The sequence below is a fragment of the Coregonus clupeaformis genome, unplaced genomic scaffold (assembly GCF_020615455.1).
Source record: "Coregonus clupeaformis isolate EN_2021a unplaced genomic scaffold, ASM2061545v1 scaf0114, whole genome shotgun sequence".
Classification (NCBI taxonomy): Eukaryota; Metazoa; Chordata; class Actinopteri; order Salmoniformes; family Salmonidae; genus Coregonus; species Coregonus clupeaformis.
The window spans coordinates 681,412-703,406 of NW_025533569.1; the positions used below are offsets into that span (position 1 = coordinate 681,412).

Here is a 21,995-nt window from a genome sequence, read left to right on the forward strand (position 1 = left end):
CTGCAGTTGTTGAGGGTGCAATTGTAGTTGTGGTTAAAGTAATGGGTTTGGAAGTTATGACAACTGGCCCTGTTGTTTCTTCAGTTGTTGTTGTGGGCTGTGATGTTGAGATAGTGGTTTCAACAATTACAGTCGTGGAAGTGGTTGTTGGGCCTGTGGTGACAATTTTAGGTGGCTGTGTCGATAAAGATGGAATGGTCTGAATTGTGTCTTCTTCCCTCGTTGAACTTTCAATAGTAGTATATTTAGTTACCTCTGCAGTTGTTGTTGGTGCCTTTGTAGTTGTGGTTGAAGTAGAGGGCTCTGATGTAGAGGTAGAGTCTTCAACAATTACTGTTGTAGATGATGATGCTTTGGTGTGTGTGAATATCCCGGATGTAGTTGTATTGGTAATTTGGGAGTGAGGCTCTGTTGTCAATATTCCACCTGTAATGACTGATTCTGTTGTTGTTGAGGGCTGTGTTGTTGATGTTAAAGGCCACAAGGTGGCTGTAAGGTAAGGTAGTGTTTTTGTTATTGGCGCAATCGAAGTCACTGAAGTTTTGGTGGTGAAATGTGATGACGTTGTTATTGTACCATTGGTGACAAATGTAGGGGGCTTTGTAGATATAATGGTCTCAGTTGTGGTTTCTTCCTTTGTTGAAGATTCAGCTGTGGTCGATGTAGCTACTTCTGTACTTGTTGAGGGTACCTTAGTTGTTGTAGTTACAGTTGTCGGTTTGGAAATTGTGACTGTACTTGCTCCTGATGTTGTAGTTGAAGGATTTGTGGTGCCAATATTGGATGACCAAGTTGAAGTAGATGTTGGTTCTGTTTTTGAAAAATATATATATTTAGTTAACTAGGCCAGAAAAATACAATTTGAATTGACCAAATAGCTCGTATTTACAATACTTATCATTCATATTCAAGTTTTAACATATTGTCAATATGAATTAAACTCATCACTACCACCTAGAGGTCTTCATGGTTCCATCCGAACCTGAATACCCGAGACCCCACCAGGGACCTGAGCTGGTACGGGTCCAAAATTCAAACTTTTCTGTCTTGTCTGGGTTGAGTCCCGTTTGATTGTCATCGGGTCTTGGGTCAATGTAATTACAGCTGATTGACCTGAGTGGACCCGATTGGACCCGAACACGGCTTTGCATAGCCTGTACCATATTTATTTTACGCTAATACAGTGAATTTATTGACTTATAGAAGGCCTAGGCAAAATATAAAGACATTTTAATTAACCAGAGGAGCAACGTGGCTGATAAATATAATTAGTTTGTCACTCGGGTCCAATCGGGTCTGGTCTAGACCTGGACCCGTTAGGGTATGGGTCGGGTCTAGGTCTGGTTGTCGTCGGGTCCATTCGTGTTTGGGTCGGATCCGTTCGGTTTGGGGTCCAACTTTTTGGACCCGAGAAGACCTCTACTACCACCTTACATACAAATTGCTATTCATTTCCATCAATATTGCAATTTATCAGTATGGTATTTAGCAAAACTTGGGCTACACTTTAATCATTCAAGAGTTTCTCTGCTTACCAGGTGTTGAGAAGTGGAAGACAGTTGTGGGCTTTAGTGTTGTTGTAGAGGCCTGTGTTGTAGTTGCATGGACAGTTGTTGTGGTCAGAGGGGATGTTGTGGTTGGTACTGGAGTTGTGGTCACTTGACAAGGGTAAATGTTCCTGGCAATGGTTCCGTTCGCGGCACAAACAGCAACAATGCAGTTACCAATCCCATCTGTTGTATTGTAGAGGGTTGCTCCATATGGGTGTTGTTTACCATTATACAAGCATGTACAATCTGCACAAAAAAAGTATTTTAAATTAGGTTCAATTAATGTTGCTTTGGTCATTGCTAAATATGTTACTTTCATTTGGGGATCTCATCCTTACCATTTACATCATAACTGCAGCTCACTCCAGTCATTGTGCAGGTGCTTTAAAAGAAGAAATATAATTTAAACATTTTAATTATTCCCAGGATCACATTATATATATACAGTGAGGGAAAAAAGTATTTGATCCCCTGCTGATTTTGTACGTTTGCCCACTGACAAAGACATGATCAGTCTATAATTTTAAGGGTAGGTTTATTTGAATAGTGAGAGACAGAATAACAAAAAAAAAATCCAGAAAAACGCATGTCAAAAATGTTATGAATTCATTTACATTTTAATGAGGGAAATAACTATTTGACCCCTCTGCAAAACATGACTTAGTACTTGGTGGCAAAACCCTTGTTGGCAATCACAGAGGTCAGACATTTCTTGTAGTTGGCCACCAGGTTTGCACACATCTCAGGAGGGATTTTGTCCCACTCCTCTTTGCAGATCTTCTCCAAGTCATTAAGGTTTCGAGCCTGACGTTTGGCAACTCGAACCTTCAGCTCCCTCCACAGATTTTCTATGTGATTAAGGTCTGGAGACTAGCTAGGCCACTCCAGGACCTTAATGTTCTTCTTCTTGAGCCACTCCTTTGTTGCCTTGGCCGTGTGTTTTGGGTCATTGTCATGCTGGAATACCCATCCACGACCCATTTTCAATGCCCTGGCTGAGGGAAGGAGGTTCTCACCGAAGATTTGACGGTACATGGCCCCGTCCATCGTCCCTTTGATGCAGTGAAGTTGTCCTGTCCCCTTAGCAGAAAAACACCACCAAAGCATAATGTTTCCACCTCCATGTTTGACGGTAGGGATGGTGTTCTTGGGGTCATAGGCAGCATTCCTCCTCCTCCAAACACGGCGAGTTGAGTTGATGCCAAAGAGCTCCATTTTGGTCTCATCTGACCACAACACTTTCACCCAGTTCTCCTCTGAATCATTCAGATGTTCATTGGCAAACTTCAGACGGGCTTGTATATGTGCTTTCTTGAGCAGGGGGACCTTGCGGGCACTGCAGGATTTCAGTCCTTCACGGCGTAGTGTGTTACCAATTGTTTTCTTGGTGACTATGGTCCCAGCTGCCTTGAGATCATTGACAAGATCCTCACGTGTAGTTCTGGGCTGATTCCTCACCGTTCTCATGATCATTGCAAGTCCACGAGGTGAGATCTTGCATGGAGCCCCAGGCCAAGGGAGATTGACAGTTATTTTGTGTTTCTTCCATTTGCGAATAATCGCACCAACTGTTGTCACCTTCTCACCGAGCTGCTTGGCAATGGTCTTGTAGCCCATTCCAGCCTTGTGTAGGTCTACAATCTTGTCCCTGACATCCTTGGAGAGCTCTTTGGTCTTGGCCATGGTGGAGAGTTTGGAATCTGATTGATTGATTGCTTCTGTGGACAGGTGTCTTTTATACAGGTAACAAGCTGAGATTAGGAGCACTCCCTTTAAGAGTGTGCTCCTAATCTCAGCTCAATACCTGTATAAAAGACACCTGGGAGCCAGAAATCTTTCTGATTGAGAGGGGGTCAAATAGTTATTTCCCTCATTAAAATGTAAATCAATTTATAACATTTTTGACATGCGTTTTTCTGGATTTTTTTGTTGTTATTCTGTCTCTCACTGTTCAAATAAACCTACCATTAAAATTATAGACTGATCATTTCTTTATCAGTGGGCAAACGTACACAATCAGCAGGGGATCAAATACTTTTTTCCCTCACTGTATATATATATATATAAATATACAGTGAGGAGAACAAGTATTTGATACACTGCCGATTTTGCAGGTTTTCCTACTTACAAAGCATGTAGAGGTCTGTAATTTTTATCATAGGTACACTTCAACTGTGAGAGATGGAGTCTAAAACAAAAATCCAGAAAATCACATTGTATGATTTTTAAGTAATTAATTTGCATTTTATTGCATGACATAAGTATTTGATCACCTACCAACCAGTAAGAATTCCGGCTTTCACAGACCTGTTAGTTTTTCTTTAAGAAGCCCTCCTGTTCTCCACTCATTACCTGTATTAACTGCACCTGTTTGAACTCATTACCTGTATAAAAGACACCTGTCCACACACTCAATCAAACAGACACCAACCTCTCCACAATGGCCAAGACCAGAGAGCTGTGTAAGGACATCAGGGATAAAATTGTAGACCTGCACAAGGCTGGGATGGGCTACAGGACAATAGGCAAGCAGCTTGGTGAGAAGGCAACAACTGTTGGCGCAATTATTAGAAAATGGAAGAAGTTCAAGATGACGGTCAATCACCCTCGGTCTGGGGCTCCATGCAAGATCTCACCTCGTGGGGCATCAATGATCATGAGGAAGGTGAGGGATCAGCCCAGAACTACACGGCAGGACCTGGTCAATGACCTGAAGAGAGCTGGGACCACAGTCTCAAAGACAACCATTGGTAACACACTACGCCGTCATGGATTAAAATCCTGCAGCACACGCAAGGTCCCCCTGCTCAAGCCAGCGCATGTCCAGGCCCGTCTGAAGTTTGCCAATGACCATATGGATGATTCAGAGGAGGAATGGGAGAAGGTCATGTGGTCTGATAAGACAAAAATTGAGCTTTTTGGTCTAAACTCCACTCGCCGTGTTTGGAGGAAGAAGAAGGATGAGTACAACCCCAAGAACACCATCCCAACCGTGAAGCATGGAGGTGAAAACATCATTCTTTGGGGATGCTTTTCTGCAAAGGGGACAGGATGACTGCACCGCATTGAGGGGAGGATGGATGAGGCCATGTATTGCGAAATCTTGGCCAACAACCTCCTTCCCTCAGTAAGAGCATTGGAGATGGGTCGTGGCTGGGCCTTCCAGCATGACAACGACCCAAAACACACAGCCAGGGCAACTAAGGAGTGGCTCCGTAAGAAGCATCTCAAGGTCCTGGAGTGGCCTAGCCAGTCTCCAGACCTGAACCCAATAGAAATTCTTTGGAGGGAGCTGAAAGTCCATATTGCCCAGCGACAGCCCCGAAACCTGAAGGATCTGGAGAAGGTCTGTATGGAGGAGTGGGCCAAAATCCCTGCTGCAGTGTGTGCAAACCTGGTCAAGTCCTACAGGAAACGTATGATCTCTGTAATTGCAAACAAAGGTTTCTGTACCAAATATTAAGTTCTGCTTTTCTGATGTATCAAATACTTATGTCATGCAATAAAATGCAAATTAATTACTTAAAAATCATACAATGTGATTTTCTGGATTTTTGTTTTAGATTCCGTCTCTCACAGTTGAAGTGTACCTATGATAAAAATTACAGACCTCTACATGCTTTGTAAGTAGGAAAACCTGCTAAATCGGCAGTGTATCAAATACTTGTTCTCCCCACTGTATATATATATATATATATATATATATATATATATATATAAATGTTTTGTTGAAAATACTATTATAGAGGTAAAACTAGTCAGGTCTTGGTAATAAAGTACTGTAAGTTGTGAAATGCATGGGGAGCAGGGCAACTTTTCAGATTGCCATATAGTCACAATTGGCATCATATGGAAAAACTAGCATGACCTTCCCATCTTAGACAAACCCCTACACACCCTCTTCCCAATAATTAAGATAATACAGAATACCTAATACTTTCACAGTTAGAACATTTAGAATATGCTCTGAAAGAGCACAGGTACTGTGAATTGAATGATTTAAACATACCATGTTTCACAGTTTTGTGCCGGAACATTCTGTCCTTTGGTGTACTGGTTTCCTTCATAGTCATAGCAGCCACATTGTTCCCTCTCTACACACTTCATTGTCTCCTCATTGAAGTAAGGTTGTGCCGCAGGGCAGTTAGGATAGCAGCCTGTAATAAGCACAATAGCCAAGAGGTTACAAAAGGTCAAGTCTTGTTAAGGATAACAGGAGTCATTGTAAATGGTCGGGGTCAGATCCACTTTAAATTGTTAATCAGAAAGCATATCGAAAAAGACAAAAAATGAGTCAGATGGTCACATCCCTACCTTCCAATGCTGGAATTAAACTAGAACAGTCTCCGGAAGGGTTTCTGCAGGTCTTCATACACTGAGCTCCACATGCCTTGTAGTGCCACTCACATTCTCCAGGGGGGTTGTAGTAATCACAGAACAGTGCTGTATGTGGTGGACAAAATATGGTGGACAAAAAACGTTTTCATTATTTGAACTAGAATTATGTTCCCTTTCCACAATCAACTGTCCTACATGATAATGTCTCAACCTGGTCCAGTATTGAATTGACAAGCCCCTTAATGTAATTGAAAATCATGTTCCAGACCAGAACCAAACAATTTTCAATTTAACCTCAATTTTACTCAGCTCAGACTTCACTGTTGATTGTGAAGAAACTTACGGCAAATTCGGGGGCTTCTCCAGGCTACGCATGCTCCAGCTTCATTACAGGCCTTTGCATAAGCTGCCACTGCGGTACAGAAGCACTCACAGTCTCCACCACTGTCACAAGCACATGAGTCTCTCACACAAGCATCGTAGTAAGGAGAGGGATCCACCTTAAAAACACAGCAATGTGTTGTAAGATATACAGTAGTTCATGGTACATGGTGAAGTACATTTACAAAAGACAAATCCACATATCTTACTAGTAATATATCCTAATTAAATATATCCATACCTGGTTCTGGCAGGCTGCGAAGACATCACTGTTAATGATGCTGCACTGTTTCTGGGCCCAAGACGCTCTGTACGGGTTGGAGGTACATGGATGCACTACAGCGGATACACTTGGGCAGCTTGATGAAACTTTCCAGCTGTTTCCAAATTCCACCGGATCAACAACAGTCGCCTGGGCTCTAGTTGTGAAGTCATTGATTGCGTTGCCATCATAGTTTCCACACAGACCACACACTTGCCCCTGAAGAAAAGAGATCATGAATTTAAATGATTGACTTGGCAGGGTTCTACAAAAGTCTTGGTAATATCAGTTTTGACTGAATACTGAATTCAGTTCTTCATCAGAGTATCTTTGTCACGCTCGTCGGGAACAGAGGAGGACCAAGGCGCAGCGTGGAATGCGAACATTTTATTTAATTTGAATGAACACACGAACAAAACAACAAAACGAAAACGTGACGTCCCTGGTTACATACACGAACCAACACGGAACAAGAAACCACAACGAATGAATGCCTAACGGCTACCTAAGTATGACTCCCAATCAGAGACAACGAGCTACAGCCGTCTCTGATTAGGAGCCACCCTGGCCAACAAAGATATACAACAACTAGAACCAACACACATGAAAACTCACACCCTGGCTCAACATACTAGAGTCCCCAGAGCCAGGGCGTGACAATCTTAATATACCTGGTATTGTGGGCTAAGCTTGATAGACAGACTGGTCTTCTTGTCCCACATGAGGATTAGACCACTTTTGACTTCAATGACCAGATAATTCCCCAGAAGACTGATCTGTTTAGGAAACTGCTCTTCTGGAGTACTCCTGACAACTTGAGCGGTCCCATCTGCCAATATGAGCTCACTGGTCTGAAATAGAGAAATATGTTTTCATACATAACTTGGTCTGAAATCGGATCTCAACTTGATGTTTGGTTGATCATTTGTTGATTGTGCTTTACACGAGGGATGGAATGTACAGTATTGTGTGAAGTCAAGTTGCTCATTACCCCCAGGAAGAGCTTGATGGTCTTGGAGCAGGTGGTGCCTTTAGTTCCACAAGGAACGTTCTCAGTGAGGACTCTGAAGCTGCCACTGCCATTAGTATTGCCACAGTAGTCCTGTGCGAAAGGAAAATATTCTTAATATGGTTCAAATTCACACTTTTCAATCCTGATACAATTCTACCAAATAAAGAGACACAAACCTGAATGAGAGTGTATTCACAGTTTCCATTAAAGTTAAACCTTTTCTCATCAAAAGTGATATAGTGACCCTCTCCGTAGATTGCACAAACTCCATCACAAAGATGTGTGGTACACTGCCATTGTCTGTCCTTGCAAGTACTGTGAACAACATACACACACACACACAATGTCACAAAAATTGCCTCCGTATTTTCATTATTTGTAAGTCTATTTTTTTAATGTTTTCTCCCCCCTGAGATGTAAGAAACAAAACAGGCATACCATGTATTGCAGTCAACCTTAACGGTCTCTCCAGCTTGGTAAGTAGCTCCATTGTGAGAACAAGGACAAAGTTCCTCCTTGATGCAGTCTCCGTTCCCATCAGACACCAGTCCGGTGGGGCACATACAACCTGATGTGCACTCTGTGCTGATCTAAAGTGATTTAACAAAGTACTCACATAAGTCATGGCAAATTAAAGACACAAGGACCATGTTTTTGTGCAATTTGACATCATTTAGATTTTCCAATGTTTTTGTTCTTTCAACACAAAACTCGGTGTAATAGTGACAGTGTGTGACAATCCCCTTTAGAGTTAATGAGGGACTCACACAGGTCATGTCCAGAGTTTTGCAGCTCTTCTGACACTCTGACCCTGAAGCTCCTGGAGGTGCAGTTGAGCAGTTGAAGAAAACCATAGGCTGTGTGCATACTGGGGATATATGGAATAACAATACAAGTTTAAAAAAAAACTATTTTCAATTCTCAAACAAGCAGAATATAATTGTAATATATCCAGAAATATCCACATTCATCATCCTCTTGGGTCGTTTCAAATGTACCTGTTTTGTGAAGGATGCATGTAAAGGGTTAAATCATATCGAGCCATATATTTTATAAATACCTACTAAATTGGAAGCAAAGAACATCAAACTTACTAAACAGTCTTGCTCCGCCAGTGCAACTCAGTGTCCCTTGTCTGCAAGTGCTGTAAAATAGTTACAGTTTAAAAGTTATTGTTAGATAATAACTGCAAATATCATTGTTATGACATAATTTAATACACAGTTTTGAATATATCCATCAAGTTTCACGAGTACTTGTATTTATTTTGGTCTCCTAGCTTAATACGTATGAGGGAGGTCTTTACCAGGTGGCACCGTCTCTGCTGATAGCCTCTCCTGCAGGGACCACTGAGCCCTTGTCATAGCAGGGACAGTTGGTGGGGGCAACACACTGGCCAGCCTCGTCCATGTAGGTGCCCTCTGCACAGCCACAGCCGTCCACCGGAACAAACTCCACCTGGCAAGATCGGTCTGTCATACTCAGGGAGCGGCAGGTGCGTCCACAGCTGGTCATGTTGTAGGTATATACTGTTTGACTGGGGCAGGTGGCGAATTTATCTGAGAAAAGTCATTAGATACGAGTGGTATTAGCAATACTATTTTTGGTTTCCTTATATCTTTGTATTTGCGCAGTTATTTCTTCCGGTTATTTGTATTTAGTAACTCAACCCTACGGTTGTTCTGTCAATAAAATCATTATATTCTAATCGATTTGCAGCACTTATTATAATAACACATTGCAAGAGGTCTCCATGGTGCCATGCTGTCTACTTACTGCAGATAGTGTCTCTCCAGCCACTGAGCTGGATGCCCTCGGCAGCACAAGCGTGGACATAAGAGGACACGGCAGCACACATGCAGTCCTCACTCTTCTCACAGTTACAGCTGTCATACATGCAGTTCTGTTGGAAAAAGAGTCAAAGTGTGTCAGGACTATAACCTCATCACATAAGACTTTAATGGTTTTACTTTGTGATTGTATCCTTCTTAACTAACTTACGGTTTTGTAGGTCTCAGGTCTTATTTCAGAATGGCAAGGGGAGAACACTCCTTTAGGATCTGATAACATGGAACACCAGTGCTGGGCATATTTCTCTGTGAAAAAGACAATCATAATTTGTCCAACATCAGCATATTCTTTCTTATATAACTTTGTTATAATCATTCAACAAGTGATTCATCTGTAGGTTTAATAAATATGTACCATTTTCAATGCTCAAACTGCAGGGGTTTTCAAAGCTACTCTTGACATCAGGGCAGCTGGCCATGGTCTTCCACGTGTTGGCAAAAGCTACAGCTGTGCCCTCCACCAATCCACTGATGACTCTGAACTCATCTGCCTGAACATCATTGTAGTTTCCGCAAAGGCCTGTGGATAAATAATTGAAGCCATATGTTATTCGATTTTTATGAATAGAGATACTGAAGAAAAAGTTATGAAACTGGTGGATGAATCTGAAGCATACCACAGGTTGTTCCTTTGTAGGATGAGATGGCAGTTATGTAGATCTGCATAACTGGTGAAAGCTGGATCTGAAGTTGAACTCCAAGGGTTGTCTGGATAACAATGTAGAATGAGGAGGGCTTGAAGATGGTCACTTCAGCTGCAATACATGAAATAAATAGAGGGACACCATTAAGGCTTCATCTAGTGAATATAAATGATATGGAGTTTATACACTGATCCACACAACAATTTAATTAGGTATTACAATGGATTATCTCACCTGTATAGAGTGGGAGCTGAGAAAGAATCTGATTTACAAAAACACTTCCACATGACTGGACTTGGATCACCTGTGAATTAGATAAGATAATATATTTGATACAATTCTAATTTGTTCATATATATTTGTTGAACAATCCCCTCAAGACACAAACATTACCATGCATGAGCATTTTAGAAGATTGCAAACAATCCGGCAATATTTGCCAAATCAGGGACATTTTAAATAAGATGATTGTGTTTAGACAAAAAGTTTGAGGGACATTTATTTGCAAGCCAGAATAATGATCTTAAAGAAGTGGCTTTGCTTTGAAAAGAGTTGACAGGTCATTGTGTTATTTGCTCTGAAACATATTTGGAGAGTTGCCTTACGGTGGATCTGCTGGAGAGGGCTAGGGTAACAGCCCTCATACAGGTCTCAGTGTCAGTCAACCCACACTTCACAATGTCTCCCAGCACGGTGAATTCAGTTCCATTGCATTGCTGAAAGAAAACAAGCATGAGTTTGACGGCAAAAACATGAAACGAGAGTGACTCATTTAAAGAATGACCCCATTGGACCCAACATATGGCTTGAGGAAAAGCTATTTTACCTCACCTTTTCACCTTAGTTTGCACTGAAAACTTATCAAGAGTTTCTACTTGCTTCTATTGCTTTGCTATACTGCACCACATGAACTGACCTTGGTCAGAATGTAAGAGCAGTCCCCATGGAAGGTGTAGGCTTTCCCATCATAGGTGTTGATGTGGGATCCTCCCTCCACAGAGCAGGTCCCAGGACAGTCCTTGTCCGTACAGGCCCACTGACCACCAGCACAGGTGCTAAAGGGAACATTTATACAGGCTCATCTCACAACTGCATTCATACAGTATTTAGTTTTGATAATCACACTGTAGATTTTGGCATGATTAATGAAAATGAGGCATAGGATATTTCATGTTTAAATCAGATTATGTACTTGGCCTACCATTCTTTACAGTTGCTGGTATAAGATTCTCCAGATTTGTATACTTGTCCATTGTGGACACAAAGGCATTCGCTCACTGGAATACAGCCACTGTTGCTAACATCATCAAAAACAGTACCTATTTGGTGAGAGATCAGGCAGAATTTTAAGACAACATTTCCTGCCAGAAAAAAACATTATATAATTTTCACTTTTTAAGAGATTGCTAACACTGCATTCAGTAAGGAGTGTTATTCTAATGTGTTCTTTACACAGAGAACTTAATTGACTCCAGGAAGTAACTGAGAGAAACATCCAATATTTACTTATTTCATTATTAAAGACTTTGCACACATTGACATGAAAGGCATAATGGGTAAAGGTGTGATGTTTTCATGATGTGCTTAAGGTTAACTTATACACCAGAGTTGAACCTATGTGGTACCTAGAGGACAGAAGCAGCCGTCTGTACAGTGGTCTTCACACAACTGGCTGGCCTCTGGGTTGGAGCAGGTGTCAACACAGGGGCTTCCACACTCCTGGTACTCCATGTTATAGGGGCATGTCTTATCTGGGAAAATAAACATTGTGATTAACAGTTTCTTTAACAGAGATTGTGAACATGATCATTTGGGGTTTGGGGGGCATGTTGAAGTGTATCTGCATGCTTACAGCAGAACTGTTTAGTCCTCCATTGCTGTGGCTTCCCCCCTGCGTGAACACACTGACGGGAGTACTCTGAGATGGTGTTGCACAGGCAGAAGGAGTTGGTGCTGTTATCACAGTGGCACAGGTCAGCCAGGCAGGTCTTGACGAAGGAGTCCATGTCCAAATAATTTGTGCAGCTACTGAAAGCTGCATTGGAGAACAGCTGCTGACAAAACTCCTACAAATAGAGACAAACCACAAAAGGTTACCATACAGAAAACATTTGTTGGATCACATGGATTGATTGCCATTTCTAACTTCTATTAACATTGTTTAGTATTCTTCTTCTGTTGTTTGAAATGCATACCTCATCTCCACAACTCTCTGCAGAAGTTAGCATAGGCTCCTCACAGACTTCCAGAGGGCCATCCAATTTCCAGAGGTTTCCATAGTCAGAGCTAGAGAGTTCCCCACCTGCAACAACACAAACATTGGCAATTAGCTTTTCCACCTACAGTATGTAATGTAGTTACATTTCAATAGTTTTGGCAGTTTCAGAAATTATTTTACCATTGATGATGAACTCGTTATATGCTTGGACTTCATTGAAGTCACCACAGAGTCCGCAGGTCTGGTTTCTGTACTTCTCGTTCATTTCAATCTGTAGAATGACCAGATGTAATGTGTTTAGTCCACAAAATCTCATCCGATTCAGCATCATTCACATGTTCAGTCTTGGCTATCCTCCATGTTTATAAACTTTATTTTTATTGGTCTTTGTATTAGGGAGTGACAGAAAATCTCATTCAAATCTACAAATATTTGCAAACACTTCATCATATAAACATTGGAGGATCAGCCTGTGTGTGTATAGCCTATAGATCTTCACAGATCCTGTTTAATTCATCCTCGTTCTTCAGGTAATTCTGCCTTTTCAATGTTAACATATCAGGAGGTGAGTAGACAGTGCTTCAACCAACATGAGACAAGGTGCAGCCAAAAATAGGTGTCTCTCACTCCCGATCAACTGCTGATCATTGCCATTGACGGCAAAAATGTTATGCTTTTAATCTAAAGGCAAATTAAACATGGTTAACTAATCAACCATTGAAGAGGAATATTAGAAAAGCAGGTATTTTACCATTAGGGAGTCATCCTTGTTCCAAATGGCAACCAGCCCCAGTTTGGCTACGACCTTCACATTGGATGTAGTCTTCACGATGCTGACTCCAGACAAGCTGAATGGCAGGGTAACCCTTCAGGTGGAAGATGCATAAAGGTCATCCTATACATCCTGATTGTAATTTTTATTTAATTCCAGAATGTAGCACATAGAATCCTCAAGACAGGTGCTTGCAGAATGGCGTATCAGTTAAATGACAGGGAAACTCACGTCTGCCCATTGACCACAACAACACCCTTGGATAGCTCCACCACTACACCATCCACTTTCATGGTGATCTTGCTAATGGTGGGCTGGTTGTCCACCACCTGCCTCCTCATCTGGATGTTGAAAGCCTCATAGCTGCTCTTACACAGTGATGTCACAACATGGTTGCAGGTGGAGGGGAGCTGGAAAAAGTCCCCGTCAAAGGTCTTGAAATGGTAGTTACCCCATGTGCTGCAGACCTGGTCATTGTGTGAGGCATTCACTCCTAAGGGACAAGGAATACAAATGTCAGTTCCTTGTTAGCTTATTGATGGATACCCAGTCATTTATTTGGTGTGCATTCTGTCAGACATTTACCTGAAAGTGTGGGTATCGTCGTGGTCATTGCTGGGATGATTGTTAAAGTTGTGGTGGGGCTCACTGAAATAAAAGCAATTCATGAGTATTTGACAATATTATATGTACATTACGGATGGAATTCAATCACTCTAGACATAGATTGTCGCACTGCGCTTTTAGAAGTGTATTTGATTTGCACAGCAGTATGTCCCAGATGAAGGGACATTTGAGGCATGATGTGACCCATTCAATATTAACGGCGGACCTAAGGCTCCATTCGATCCGTATCGCCAAAGTTAAGCGCTATCGTGCAATTGAATTTTAAAGGGAATGTTCCTGCGTTCGCGGAGTCTGCCTTTGTGGCGATAGAGATTAAATCGAGCACCTACTTTACCAAAAGCTGCATAGTTAATGTGGCACTTTGTTTCACTTGACAATTGAGTCACACAGCTGCAAGGGGCTAACAATTGTAAAATCAATGTTTGAGGGTCAATCTTCTGTGCCTGAACTACTTTTATGTTCTATGAATCGCATAGGTGGGGTCAAAGCTTTTGGAAAGCTCAGGCCTGGCTGACAGGTCATCCGACACATTCAACGCACCTGAAGATTCCTTAATCAAGTGTCATCTGCTTTGTAAACTAAACACATTGAATTCCAATGTCAGTTCAGTTCCTATTTTACATATTTAGGCATCTGATGTTTCCTGTCAGTATTATTTGAGTAATATCAGACATACTTACCACAACTGTTATTTTAACGATAGACATTTGAGTTTTGTCTGTATTCTGTTCTTGTTTTCGTTCCCGATCTGAATTTTTGTTGAAAGGTACTAACACACACTCAGTGGGGGGAGTGCTTTATGTATTTATAACACTATAAACTATGCTACAACCTCTCATGATAACAATCACTGATGATAATGATTTCTATAAGGTTACAGATTTTTCACCACAAATGTGTAACATTTTCAAATTTAGACAGAAACAATCTCATAAACAAATGTGAATAAGGAACAGAAATAGCATGAAAACTTAAATGAATAATGTAATCATATGATCGTAGTAAATGTGTATGCTGCCCTAAAGCAGAAAACAGGAAAACCGTTATTACTGATTGTGTAAAAACTGCTACTGTATGCCTACTGTCAAATTCTTCAAAATGCATGTATAATACATGTAATCAATGTTCTGTGTGTTAGTACATTTCTGAATAGCTAATACATATTTATTTTTGATAATGAGATTTTACATAAAATATATACAGTATATAATCAAATCTGAAAGTCACCTAATCATATATTGATAGGGTATATTTGTAAACTAAACTTGTGGTTACAGCTTTTAAACCTATAGACCTGCTGAATTAACATGTTATTATAAATTATTGTGTATGTTGATGACATTCTTCCATACATACATTCCAAGTGTCAATAATCATAATAATTTGGTGTTGTCCCGAATACATACTATTTGTCATTTACAATCAGTCTGATTTATGAAATAATATATAGATTTCACAGATTATGTCAGACTTTTAAAAATGTATAATAATGATATTATAATAATAATCAGAAAAGTTTCTGAAATAAAGCAAATTAATAAATATTCTACCAACCTGTTTGTGTTGATCTGATCAGTAGTGCCAGGCATATCAGTGTCCATATCTGTATATCCTTGGTTGTCCCCATGGTGATCCTGTGGGTAGTGAACAGGTCCTCCACAGGTGATATGAGAGAGGTGCTTAGGATGGATCAGGTCTTTATAACCACCTGTATTTGAGGAGGGACCTTAAAGGTTAACACAAAGGTGGGGCCAAAGGTTAAACATGACTCAATGACGACTTTAAGACTCCAATCTTCTGTCTTATGAGGGTTCTTCAGTCCACTAAGCATGAGCATTTACATACAGATTTAGCTATTTTCATAAAGTATTTTATTATTGGGATTAGTTGTGTACCCCTATTATTACTATAAACTCAGGGGTTCCTAATTGTCCTTTATTATAGGCCTTCACATTTATATTTCACAAGATAAGTTACTTAGTAGTCGTGATTTCCTTATTTACATAGAGAGGTGCCTTCCTTCCTCATTCATTATCTATTTATCTCAGGCAGCATCTCCACTCCAGTGGTTTGAGCATTTGGTATTTGGTATTTTATTAGGATCTCCATTATCCCAAAAGCAGCAGATACTCTTCCTGGTGTCCACAACACAATACATGTTTTTTTCTTTATGTAATGTATATTTTAATGTATAATTACAGATACATGTAAATAAGTGGTGAGGTTTGATAGAACACAATGGTGTATCTCCACAGCCATCTTAAACTCAGGCAATGTGTAACGGATTAATAATACATTAAACAACTCTATTGGCTCAGTATCTTGAGCACACACTGTCCAAATGCAAACATTTGTCTCTCTGCTGTTGCTCAAAGGAGCGATCAGGCAAATTTTATTAATAGTTAGTATTCATAGGCTAATGTGACTCACCAAGCTGATCCAGGAACTGCATCCTGATTTTTTTTAAGAAAAAGATGATCCATTATTGTTTTGAAATAATTTTGACACACTGATGTGCATTTTTTCACAACTATTAAAACTATTATTTCACAACTATTATAATGTTAATCAATTCAGCTTTCTCATATGGCCACTAAGTCTATCAATAGTATCAACCTATTCTTTTTTATTTTTTTATTTTTTTATTCAACAGGAATAACTCGTTTGTATATGGCACAAACACCCTATGCTGTTGCAAAATGAATTTAGCTTTAGTAACATATTAGCATTTTCTATGTTTAGTAGCATATCTACGTTTTACAAATTCATGTTTGAAAATGTAACATATTAACTTTTTTGTCAAACCTTCCTTGTTCAATTGATGGTTGTCATATTAAGGCGTATGGTTATTGTTAAGGTTAGACACACCTTCAAACCTTCACTTTAGGTGTACATTTTAAAAAAGTTCAATATTTTTTGTGTCTCAACATAAATATACTCCTTTTTTTTATCACACTAAACGACCAGAAAGTACATATTTTACTAAAAACCAATTAAACAAGTTTGCTTTACGTGCATGCCTTTCTATATTTCATTTTACATTGACACTAATTTATTTAACCACCAATGTACATGTAACTGCCAAAATAAAGGAAACACTTGATTAATGAGGGATACACATTGTATTGAAAGCAGGTGCTTCCACACAGATGTGGTTCCTGAGTTAATTAAGCAATTAACATTCCATCATGTTTAGGATCGTGTGTATGTGTATGTCAGTTACCAGATCTCAACCCAATTGAACATTCTGGAGCGGAGCCTGAGACAGTGTTTTCCACCACCATCAACAAAACTTGAATTTGTCATGGAAGAATGGTGTCGCATCCCTCCAATAGAGTTCCAGACCCTTGTAGAATTTAAGCCAAGGCGCATTGAAGCTTTTCTGGTGACTCATGGTGGCCCAACGCCCTATTAAGACACTTTATGTTGGTGTTTCCTTCATTTTGGCAGTTCTGTCAAGCCAAAACCTGCTTTGTTTCAGTGGTTTTCCTGCCATGAATGTAACACATGACATTAAATATTATACCATCAGTTGATTAACATTTGTTGGAGAATTGCCTTTTTTTTATTAAGTCAATCATCTAACTTGACACACAGGGATTTTATGATCCATTGCTGACAGAGCTGACCTCTGTGTGAAATTATCATATCTGCATATGATCATGTCTACATTCATCTGCTATAGGGAAAAATCTGTTGCAGGTTTGCAGGTTAGTATTTTTCATATCTGACTCATCTTTACATTGGACAATGGAATATTCAAAGTGTCAATCCGGAATTCAGACAGACCTCAAACCTCACTACCGTACCTAGGGCGCTCTTCTGAAATGCTATTGACTGATTTATGACTGATAATTGGCCCAGCCTTTAAATGTCTTTCACACTGCCTAGGCTATGGTATATGCTCTTGTGTCTACACCCCAGGTTGTTTCTTTCCAAACAAAGCCTTCACTGACTGAATAGCCTATCCATTTTTCCCCACCCATCCCCACCTAGGTCTTGCCAGAGGCTGTGTGCGGTTCCACCTTACCCAAAGGCTTCAACAATGTTTGATGATTTTAGCAGCTCTGGGTTGCGTATTTGGCTGTTCTATCGTCATAGCTATACTTGGTTTTTGTACAGAACCATTATTACATAAGCTCTGGGTAAATAGATTGAGGTTGAGCGTAAACTCAATTCAGCATACAGAAGTAATATTATACGGTGCAAGTTGATGAGCTCTCTGAATAACTCAAACAAACTGTGATGATTTATGGGCGACAGCTTAATGTTAAGTGTAACTAAATGTTAGATTGAGGTAGGTTGATACAGGAACCTTTATGTAAAAGAAAGCGTAACATATATTTATTTTTAATAGAGTGGGAGAAATGACTCAGGAGTAACTATCCAGTGTGGAGCACACAGTTGAGCAACATATGTTTTCTGTTTTATCGGCTACATAGGCTAGTAAAGAGAAGTTCCCCAACAACACCATGTTTGATAAATGTTTACATAAAAAAAATACATTAGCTTATTTATTTGAGCATTATATTATTTCATGGGTATTTTCCTGTTCCTGGTCTAATTATGTTATACATATGACCCACTTTCTGTGAGCTCAGAGTTCCTTCTTTGATGACTAGGCAGCAAGTATACAGTGCCTGGAGCTGGGTAAAACTAATAAACAGTCCTAGTATTATGGTCCCTTTTAAATTGACCCTACCTATTCTACTGAAAACTTTTAATCTTACAGGAATGTTGTTTGCCTACTTAGATGGGACTTTCAATGTTGATTCAGTGTCAATACAATTATTGATCTAATTATCATTGAAATGTGTATCTAATCCACTCCACCTCAAGGCATAATCTTCTAAATATCTGTAAAGTCCTGCCCATAGCAATTGGCACGCCACTGACTTTTATTTAAATCAATTGTACGTTTTTGAAAATCATTCTCTTTCAGGTAAAGGGTTTTAAAAAACTGTAGGGAGTATTTTCCCTTTTAAACAGCCTCTTAAGCCTCAACTAACCTAAAGCTGTCAGCAAAATGTCCCTTTGGACACCAACACTCTTTTCTGCAATATTAGTTTTGATTTGAATTAGTATATTGATCCACTTTTTGTCTGATTGTTGTGAGGCTACAACATCATTAAGGTAAGTCATCTGTAACAGAGGACTGGTTATAATAGCAAAAGAGTTGTATAATTCCCTCCAACTAAGGTGGGAACCTTCCCATTTCTGTTCACACAGTTTGACAAACTCTATCAAAAACATTTGGAAGAAATTGTTTAAGTGCATACTGAATAATACCCTGTTCGTTTTATGTAATCACACACGCCCCATGTATTATCTTTGCATTTTGTACATTTTGTACTTTGTACACTTTGTACAGTTAAAATGAAGTGATCTGCTCCTTCTTGGTTTTTATGTTTATAACTTTATTTAATATGAGGGATTAGTTAGGATAAGTACTTTATTACTTTATTAGTCCATCAAAGACGAAAATGTGTCTTTAGTACTGTATAGGGAGGAGCACAGAGTCAGCCACAGTGCTGCCCCTGGAGCTATGTAGAGGTTAGCTAAGTGCGTTGCTCAAGGACAACTGTAGGAAGTGGTGCCAGGGATCTGAAACCAGCAACCTTCTGATTACTGATCAGTTTCTCTAACCTAACACCATCTCAAATTTAAATAAGTGTTTTGACACTTTGAATTGTGGTTGTTTGCAGTGGCGACTTTAGCATGTAAATCTTGGTGGGGCAAACCCCCCACCCCTCCCCACCCCCAAGCCACTACACAAAACACAACACTAAACAATACATTAATTGCACTATAACGGTGACAAATGGTGCCCACAAACTGTTAGGGCCTACATAAAGCTGTCCCAACAGCAGAGTCCCAACAGCAGTCCCAACACCTTACCACTGCTACACCTGTCTATCAGCGGAGCCTTGTCTAGCAGCAAAACAGTTGATTCAGCCTCATTTACTGCCTTTAAATAAAAACATAGCTGACATGGCTGAAATGCTTAAACACATGTGGTTTCTACTGACAATTGAGATGTACAAACTATGGCATAAGGGGACGACAAGCGGATAAGAGGCAATCCGTAATTTCAATTAAGACAATGAGCGAGCTAGGACGGACGTAGTCAATCTAACTATTTGTTCATTATAACAATGTACAAGGACAGAATTCAGAACATGGGCCGTTCTTACAGTGTTCTCCCTGTACACCAAGTCAGAACTGTAGGATAAATAAAAGGGGCATATAAGCAGACAATGAAAGCTCTTACAATATTTGATGATTACATTTCTCTAAAACAGGTTATAGGCTCGCCAAGTCAGAACAGTAGGCGAAATTGAGGGGAAAATAGACCAATTATTAGGGTGAGGCACATGGGCTACTAACAGCTTACTACACAACATACACTTAGTATTACTTTCTTAGCTACAGTATACATATCTCCCTGGCAAATTATATCATTTATGCAGCAGCATACAATACATTTTTGGACTCACATTGTTGTGCTGTGCTCACTTGAACAGGAAGGTGGCACGGCGGTCCTTTCGTGGGCAAATTCTGTCATCAAACTTTGTCATCAAAGTGTGGCATTCTCTGGATTTATGGTGCTTTTAAGACAACTGGGAACTCTGAAAAAAACAAGGTTGAATCATGATGACGTCAGTGATCTTCAGGTCGTAGCTCTAGAAAGATGCCCGAGTTCCCGATTTACAATTCTGAGTTGGATGACCGTTCAAAACGTATTTTCCCAGTCGGAGCTCGTTTTTTTCCCGAGTTCCCAGTTGTCTTGAAAGTCAGATTTCCCAGTTCCGAGTTAACAGTTGTTTTGAGCGCGGCAGAAATCATGTTGGATTGACTGCATGGCCAGTGTTGAATGTTTCTAATTTTAAGCTTGGAAAAGAGAACCTTAAACCCAGAATTGGGACCACACACCCACTCCACTGAATAACAGGCTGGTGATTGCTTTGCAATGTTAGCCACTGATTACTTCCAAACCACTCATTGTTGAATTTGCGATTTCCAACTTTTGTGTAATATTTATGTCCAATGGCCGATGAGCACCGATACGTTTTATCTATAACTTCTCTTCATTATTTATCTTCATATGACAAGGATTAAAAAGGATTTGCCAGTAGATTGTCAACTTGATTCATGATGTTGACTGCTAGCTAAGATTTTGAAGTATGATGTTGACATGATCAGTCCAATCAAAGCTACTATAGATATAACGTCATTTTATCTGTGGCCAATGACCTTGAGCCTTCTTGGATGGGCACTTCTAATGTAACTATATGGCAGCACCCAAGGGGCTTGAATTTTTTAGCTCTACCCTTAGATTTGGCAGTGATGTATTGTCCCCATGAGTGACAAAACACTGAGCCAATCAAGGCGCAACTTGAAAAAATTACCAACCCCTACGCTCTGTATTTTCCGCTGGCTGCCCCACCACCACCACAGAAAGCACTGAGCTAGGCTGAAACACCTGCATTTTGGAGCTGCCTTACTCAAGAAAGCAAAAAAAGAGACCATGTTTTTATGGATGCTTTATTAACTCTATTATTATTTTTTATTTTTTTGCATTGTTTGCAAACTGATATGTGACACTTATTAATGCCAAAATAACATGCAAAACAGGCAACCCACCTGCCCTGAATGATGGGTCGCCACTGGTTGTTTGTCTGGAAGAGGATAAGTCATTGTTGAACTGGGTGTCTGTGTAGGAGAGTTAAAACGTCAGATTATTAGAATAGTACACAACGCAGAACAGAACATCCAGGTTAAGGGTCAGTGGCCCAAGCATGCGAACAGGAATGTTCCAAGTTCAGACAGAAGGGGGAGTCAGATCGCTATGATCGCTTAGAACTTTACTTTTGGTTTCTATTTACATTTGTTGCGCTACTAGTACTGCCTGTTGATGTTAAGGAAGCAGCTTGTGGGGATCTATTTTCTTATAATTAGATGTGAATGCCTAGCTTAAAAATAATGCATTAATGATTAAACATAATAGGTTTGTGCTGTACTGATATAGACTGTTTAACATAACAAGCTGTGATTAATGTGGGGAACCATTAGGGGGTAGGATGAGATAAGACTTGTGTCTCACATACACAAACACTGCCTCTTTGTTGAACTGCCCAAGGACATACAGTGGGGAAAAAAAGTATTTAGTCAGCCACCAATTGTGCAAGTTCTCCCACTTAAAAAGATGAGAGAGGCCTGTAATTTTCATCATAGGTACACGTCAACTATGACAGACAAATTGAGAATTATTTTTCCAGAAAATCACATTGTAGGATTTTTTATGAATTTATTTGCAAATTATGGTGGAAAATAAGTATTT

At 39.9% G+C, this 21,995-nt stretch overlaps 1 protein-coding gene across 1 annotated transcript; it reads right to left on the reverse strand.

Annotated features, from left to right (window-relative positions):
* Positions 1 to 262: 262 nt before the first annotated feature.
* On the reverse strand, positions 263 to 13,640 carry LOC121583570 (mucin-5B-like). The gene is given in 30 exon segments (XM_045213489.1): positions 263 to 379; positions 382 to 810; positions 1,536 to 1,796; positions 1,889 to 1,932; positions 5,560 to 5,707; positions 5,865 to 5,993; positions 6,232 to 6,388; positions 6,511 to 6,750; positions 7,203 to 7,382; positions 7,523 to 7,633; positions 7,720 to 7,858; positions 7,982 to 8,133; positions 8,311 to 8,422; positions 8,646 to 8,687; positions 8,850 to 9,102; positions 9,320 to 9,446; positions 9,545 to 9,639; positions 9,749 to 9,913; positions 10,011 to 10,148; positions 10,272 to 10,341; positions 10,643 to 10,753; positions 10,954 to 11,092; positions 11,239 to 11,356; positions 11,663 to 11,788; positions 11,890 to 12,103; positions 12,233 to 12,339; positions 12,436 to 12,526; positions 13,007 to 13,121; positions 13,259 to 13,520; positions 13,613 to 13,640. Coding segments are annotated over 30 exon segments (4,359 nt in total). The 3' UTR covers positions 263 to 323.
* Between the last annotated feature and the right edge of the window lie 8,355 nt (positions 13,641 to 21,995).